This window comes from Sinocyclocheilus rhinocerous, unplaced genomic scaffold (assembly GCF_001515625.1).
Source record: "Sinocyclocheilus rhinocerous isolate Xijiao unplaced genomic scaffold, SAMN03320098_v1.1 scaffold174, whole genome shotgun sequence".
Taxonomy (NCBI): Eukaryota; Metazoa; Chordata; class Actinopteri; order Cypriniformes; family Cyprinidae; genus Sinocyclocheilus; species Sinocyclocheilus rhinocerous.
In genome coordinates, this window is record NW_015646289.1 from 847347 (window position 1) to 854990 (window position 7644).

At 36.4% G+C, this 7644-nt stretch overlaps 1 protein-coding gene across 1 annotated transcript in view; it reads right to left on the minus strand.

Annotated features, from left to right (window-relative positions):
* LOC107707214 (sorbin and SH3 domain-containing protein 2-like) overlaps window positions 1-7644 on the minus strand; it is a 49180-nt gene that overhangs the window by 18961 nt on the left and 22575 nt on the right. Inside the window, exons 7-12 of the mRNA XM_016511159.1 lie at window positions 7001-7276; window positions 5811-6137; window positions 4343-4484; window positions 2194-2342; window positions 873-939; window positions 132-203 (exon numbers count right to left, since the gene is read on the minus strand). Coding sequence (XP_016366645.1) covers window positions 132-203; window positions 873-939; window positions 2194-2342; window positions 4343-4484; window positions 5811-6137; window positions 7001-7276 — 1033 coding nt within the window. The remainder of the gene's footprint in view (window positions 1-131; window positions 204-872; window positions 940-2193; window positions 2343-4342; window positions 4485-5810; window positions 6138-7000; window positions 7277-7644) is intronic.

A 7644-nucleotide genomic window follows, 5' to 3' on the forward strand; every position in this document is an offset into this window, starting at 1 on the left:
TGTTCCCGAAAAAAAGTTAATTACTAATTATGCTTATTCCTATTGGTTGATACTAGTTTTAGTTCTTCTAGTTTTGATTATTTGGTATCAACATTATTTGGTAATAAAATAATACTAAATCAAAGAGAGACCTTGTTTGGAAATAGTTGTGCCAGTACTTGTAACAGGATCTGTGGCAGTACGGGACCCAGACCACTCATTATCTGTGAAAACAAATAAGCAAACATGATTAATATGGATTACATATATCACAAACAGGAACTGCATACAGAGTGCTTTAAACCTAATAATGTAAACAAACTCATTTGTAAGCAGGATGTGGGAGTAAGACAATTAAAAAACATAGTAAGATGCGAAATGAAGGGTTTGATCCTGTGACCCCTGTAATCTCTCAGGCAAACCCCCTGACAGTCCAATACCAGTAATGAACGCACTTGTAATCCACAACCTGCTGAGTAAAGCTCTTTTATTGTCACTCCTCTTTAGGTTGCACTTCTCTGCAAAAAATCTATCCCCTTAGCAGACAGGTCCACTATCACACAGAAAATACAGGGAGATTCTGTATATTCCTTGCATTCATAAAACCAACCTGTAAATATCTGTTTGTGTAAAATAATAAATTACAAAAGTGCACAAACTATGATAGTTTGCAACAATGTTTTCTGTCCATTTCTGTGTTGCATAAGTGCTATAAAAAGTGAACAGAAGAAATTTAACTAAAAATAAGTTGGTATGCGAGTGTTTAACTACTGTAGAAAATTCCTTCCAATAACCACATAATTTTTTTTTTCTTCTTCTTAGAGCTTATGATTTCTTAATATTAGCATACATTTTTAAGGTAATGGTGGTAGATATAAAAAATCCGGTCTTACCTGGTTTAGGCACCACATGAATCTGTTTGAACATGGTTTTGTACCAATCTTTTGGCCTGTCGACAGTCTAAAACAACACACAAAGCAAGCATTTTTAGATTACAGGCTTTCCCAGCTCTTACAGATTAAGATTCCAAGGTCCAGAAGCAAAGTTTAGAAAACAAATAGCAACCCGAATGTGCTCTATGACCTTGAGTCCAAAACTCTGGATGCAAAAGGCTCCTATAAAAATGCTGATGCAAATGGCCTCTCTGAGAGACACATCACTGTCTGTCTGCTGGCCCATCAATGATGCTGAGCACAGCTGCCCCGGTTTCCCCGGGGCTAAATTAAACTCTGTGTGGGAAAATGCAATTTAGCGCACAAATCAAAACAGCTCGTCCCATGTGACCAGATTAATTCTGGAATTAACAATTATAGGTATGCACTTCCGACATTGTCTCCAGAGCCAATAAAGAGTCAGGGAGCTTTCTCAAAATGAATGCTAAGCTTGTTTATTGCATTGTTGATAAACTCGAAATAAGCCTGTAGTAGTTACAGTATGAAGTTCTCCAGTAACATGTAGGTGTTTCTTCAACTTCAGGCACTTTTATGTGCCAGAGGTTTAATTATAATAAAACTAACAGATTTAAAAGTCATTTTCATTGTAAAAATAACACAGAAAAACTGTTTAGTAAACTTTCTGCCATGCATTCATCATTTATATTTGTACTTTTCAAATGCATTGTTATAGATTATAGATTTGTATTGTTCCATCCATATCCCAAATCCAGAATTTCAATATTAATCTATGAAAATATTTGAATTCTTACATGTTTAAAACAAGTATTATCTAAAAAAAAAAGTAAATTAATCATAAACTTTTTTTTAAAATGTCCTCTTAAAACTATTTGCATATATCTAGAAATATAATTTGTGATCAGAATATTTTATTGTGCATCATTTCAAATTAAGGTATAATTTTGTCAAATTATTAAGTTTAAAAATATTATTTATGTATTATTTATTTGTGTATTTATCTAAACTGGTAGTTATTTTACTTCAAAACTGTAATTTTCCTCACAAAATGCTGTAAAATACAGTACTGTATATTATTTGTGGTAAGGATAGACATTGTGGTAGAAATGTTCTTAACGTTTATAAAAATTCCACCATAAATGCACAAAGTTAAAGAAACTATCGTTTGCTTAATAATTTCCTTCTGTGACTTGAGTGCAAGACAAAAATGTATACAATAATACTAAAGGATTATATTTATTCTGAGCTGCACGGTATAAATATGGAAACAAAAGATTAACATCCTGGAACAGCATTCACTCACCACCCGTATGGCAACGGGAATCCCAGACTCATCCACGGGACCGATGCCAGTATAGAGCGGAGCTTTCCCTGTTGTTTCTTTCCTGTCAGTCTGTGGTGCTCGTGCAGGAGGATCCACGTTGGCGTAGATGGGAGTGCTAGACTCAGAGGCTGATGGGAGGAAGACAGGGTCAGGTTGGAGGGGGTGTGTTTTTAGTAATTCTCATGGAACTAACCAACATTCCCATGTCAGTAACTGAGAAACACAGCCAGGTCAGGGATGCAGTGCAGACTGTAATTCCAAATCATGAGAAATAATCCATAAATATGTTGATTCCAGTATTCCGGCATTGAATCATAAACACAGAAAGCAGCTCTCCACTCCAGAGTTCTCTGGCATGTACAGGCATTCAGACTGAAGCCTTTTAGGGAAAAACAGCTAAATGGGCTCTGGTTCGGAGACAAAGGCCAGCCTCACGCACACAGACGCTGTAATCCCAGTGTCTCAGCTCCTCCCTCACCCCAACCGCTCTGGCGCTCAGATTTGAGCTTAATCCCAGGCATTTGCCACTTGGGATTAGAGAGATCGCGGGCGCACACTCAGAGCGGACCAGTCGAGATACGCTTAGTGTCACAGGGGCGGTAAAAATGCACTGCGTTTACTCACGCATTAGTACTTCATTAGAGTCTGGCACATCACTCCAGTGACCAGGGAGAACTGCAACGCTTATGACATATGACACTTGGCTGAACAGATATTTCCAGGACAGGTGGATAGTATTAGAATTACTTAAACATCAACAATAGCCATTCTGGAATATGTATTTTTATGGTTCTGCTACTTCATATCATGTCTTTGATTATTTTATAAAGCCATGTTCACTTATTATGGCTGGGTATCAATGCAGACTTCCTCATTCGATTTGATTCTGATTCACAAACTCCATTAGATTTTGATTTGCTATATTTCAGTTAAGATGTTAATTTTGCTAACATATAAGAGAAATGTTTTCTCTGCAAATGCTGCAAACTACACATGTGAGTGTTTCAGACTGATTAAAACTAATAATTGAGTATTATTGAACTATTAATTAAAAAAAAAAAATGCTTCAGGACTTAGGCAACACTGGTCACACAGTGTGTTTTTGGTTTACTAAAAAGGACCGGCTAATGAGTCATTTGTTTGTGAATCAGACTCCACTGGTCACACAGTATGTTTTTGATTCACTAAAACGGACTGGCTTATGAGAGTCATTCATTCATGGATCAGACTACACTGGTCATGCTATATGTTTTTGACTCACTGAAAAGAACCAACTTAAAAGAGTCATTTGTTTGTGAATCAGACTGCACTGGTCACGCCAAATGTTTTTGATTCAGTAAAGAGGACTGACTCGTGGGAGTCATTTGTTTGTGAATCAGACTACACTGATCACTCTGTATTCTTTTGATTCACTAAAAAATACTGTCTTAAAAGTGTAATTTATTCACGAATCAGACTGTATTAGTCATGCCAAATATTTTTGATTCACTAAAAAAATAACTTAAGAGAGTCAGTTGTTCATGAATCAGAACACAGTGATCATGATTCATGTTTTTGATTCACTAAAAAAGATTGCAACGAGCAGCAGGGGAAATTTTGGGATTCTACGAATCAGTATTGGGATTATTTAAAGAAAAATTGTTTTATTGGAAAAATTACTTTTTTTCCAGACCTATTACTTATTTTTCACTATTCGAGAGAAAAGTTTATATATGTAAAGTTTGGATTTACATAATATATGTGTGTGTACTGTGAATTTGTATATATAAATAAATAAATACACACATGTAAAAAAAAAATATATATATATATATATATATATTTGTGTGCATGTAAATATTTCTTGAATATATACATGTATATGTGTGTATTTATGCATGTATACATACACAGAGTACACACACACATATATTATGTAAATACAAACTTTTATTTTGGATGCGATTAATCGACTTGACAGCCCTAATACATATACAGCCTGTGGCTGTAGTTAAATAGATACAGTACAAACTGAGATGCAATTACCTAATTCAGTTTCCTTGTTCTTTCCAATGATGAAATCAATAATGATGATGAACGTCATTCACTCAAGAGCATGTGGAAGTGTTAGATTAGCTTCAGTACTCACCAGTGCTTCTAGCCTGCTGCATGGCTGTAATACTAGGGCTCAGTGAAGGAGGAGGGGGGTATGTTGAGGGAGAGAAGGGTCTTTGGAAGTGACTACGAGGACTTGCTGGCACACTCAGACCCCCGTTCATAGTCATCTGGCCCTGTATAACACAACACAAAGATCCTGTTAACTGAAGAAACATCTTTAGGCATAATAAATTACATTGAGATCGGACTCTTGTGTCACAGATGACATCTGTTAGCCTTAAAGAAAGTTGACAGAGGATAAAGAACGGAACAACAAACAATGAAAACAAAACCCAAAAAGACCCCAGTGCCCACCCACTGGGAAGATAAAAACAACAATGTATTTTAGTAGAATGGCTTTCAGTATTTGGATTTATTGATTTCCAGGACAAACAAGTGTTAGTATTAAGCGTTAGTATACCAAAAGAGATACCACAGGAACAATACAAGAAGTCTCAACAAAACCGTGTTCTCCTGCACCTTTAGTTTTTGACATAGACTGAGAATTTCAGCATACAGATAATCTGTATGGAGAAAGGTGTTAGTGAAGACCCCCCGAGACCCTCGATTTGATGTGAATCTAGAAAATATGTTAGTATTGGTATAATCCCAGATGTTACAGTGAGAAGAAGTAGTGAAACTGTTAAATGTGAACAATGGACAAGTGATATTGGTGTCTATTAATCCAGCCCCTAGAAATGCAGAACAATGAAACCAAATTAGAAATAATATACAATAAGTTGTCAAATTGATAAGAGAGCAGAAAAGAAGAGATAATAAATGAAAAAAAGCATTTGGACTGTGCAATTAAAGGGGACATATCATGAAAAAGGGTGAGACAGAAGATACAAAAAAATGTGCTAAAAAACATTATAAATGGACATAGATATGCTACAGTTTGGGGGCGGTAAAGCTTAAAAATGTTTTTGAAAGAAGTCTCTTTTGCTCATGAAAGCTGCATTTATTTGATCAAATATACAGTCAAATAGTATTACAATAAAAAAAACAATGTATAATGTATTTTTTTTAATGTTTTTTTTTTTTAATGTAATTTATTCTTGTGATGGCAAAGCTGAATTTTCAGCAGTCAGTCCTCCAGTCTTTTCTTATTATTATCAATGTTAAAAACAGTTGTGCTGCTTAGTACTTTTGTACTTTTGCCTAGTACTTTTACGTGAAATCTGTGATTTTGTTCAGAATTCTTTGATACTTAAAAGAAAAGCATTTTTGAAATATAAATATTTTGTCTTTACTGTCAATTTTGATCGGTTTCCTTGCATCGTTGCTGAAAGTACTGATTTAAAAAAATAATAATAATAAAAAAATCTTCCTGACCCCAAACTTTTGAAACAATACAGAAAAAAGTTGAATATGGCCCCTTTAGAAATAGAGGTACAGTAGGAATCCTTATGAAAACTGACAAAGAAAGAAGCAGTAAGTTACAGCCGGTGAATAGTTACATGAGCGGTGCTAGCTGGAGGGGAGTGTAACCCCATGTTGACTGTGACCGCACTCATCAGGCTGAGGGTTGGAGAAGGGGTACGAGAGCCACCCTCTGGGCCTAGTCCACACACCCTCAACTCCTCCAGCACCGCTGTGGACGCTTCGCTCTGAGTGCGGGAAGAGCAGCGGCTCTGCCCCAGCGGAGAGGGAGGGCCTGGAGAAGGGGTCTCGGGGTGAAGGTCAGCTCTGATGAAATCGAGGGAGAGTCTGAGCCGGTTAGGTGCTGACTGTGAGGTCAGTGCTGTTCCGGGATTGGTTTGTTTGAGGAGGACTGGCACCTCAGGCTGAATGACAGAGAGCAGAGTGGCACAGATGAGATTCAGCAGTTGGGCACAGCGGGTGTGAGAGACGTAGAGATGTGATGCTGCTGACGGCTGTGCGTTAGAGAGGAAGGATGGAGGTGTTACAGTTATGAGATCAAAATCTTATTCCAGTGTTGCATTTGAGCATAATCATAAACCAGATCATTCAAAACTGCATAAAGGCCATAATGCAGTAGAAAATATGTATATGCATAAATGATATATTGTATATACTACCTAATTATAGTATATACTAGTAATTTTGTAAAATATTATTACAGTTAAAATGAAGTGTTTGCTATTTTAATATATTTTAACATGTAATTTATTCCTGTGACACAAAGCTGGATTTTCAGCATCATTACTCCAGCCTTTACGTGATCCTTAAGAAATCAATCTAACATGCTTTAGAGCATTTTTTTCGAAAAAATAAGAAAGAAGAGCATTTATTTGAAACAAATCTTTTGTTACATTTGAAATGTCTTTATGGTCTTTACTTTAAATCTAATTAATGCATAATGCTGAATTGAAGAAAAAAAAAAGTGCTGACTCCAAACTTTTGGATGGTAGTGTATATTTTATTATTACAAGCCAAATACTGTACAGTTAGGTGAATAAATGGTGTTTGGGAAGTGATTCAGGTCCATTACCACTGCAATTCATGATTTTACCATAAAAAAAAGGAAGATCTCATTTTACAATGACATGAGCCTGAATATGCTATAGCAAAATGAAAACAAAAAAAATAAAAACAGGATTAGTTATGTTTGCTAAGGCACAGCATGGTGTAGGGGAGGCTGTTATTAAGCTAATGCATATGTGGTTGTGAAATCCGTGACATGTACCACTGGAGGGGCTGCAGATGGCAGTGGAGGGCAGGGGTGTGAGCGGCTATCCGGGAGGTCCATCCTTTTAGGAGGGGTAGGGGGTCTCAAAGACAGTGTCTGTGTGCGCCGTCCCGATATCTGAGGCCTAGGGTTAATGCGGATGGAGAGGGAAGCTACTTGTCTCTCCAGCTCCATAGATGAAGGGTGTAAGAAGGGCTGCTCTGCTTGTGGAGAACATGAGGTTTGGTCCGCTGTGGACAGCAGTCTGTGGGCGTGGACACTATGTTCTCGTGCCTGATTGAGGAGAGTGGGCATTGGGATATTAGAGCACGGGTCAGATACTGTTGCTCTGTGGTGGTTCTCTCATTGAATAAAAAGGTGTGGATGTGGTTGCCTTGGAGAATAATCTCTCTGAGATAAACAGTTGATTGTTATAGTGAGGACAGGCAAAATAACAATTCTTTCTTTCTTTTACCAGCATTTATTATATTTAAATATTAAATATTATTTATTTATTAGTAGTATATAAATAAATTTGAAAAATATATTTTTTTCCAATAAACATTAAATAAATTCAAAAATAAATGTATTACTTTATAAATAAATAAATATCGTTAGGGACTAGGGATGTAACGATTCACTCAACTCACGATTCGATTCAC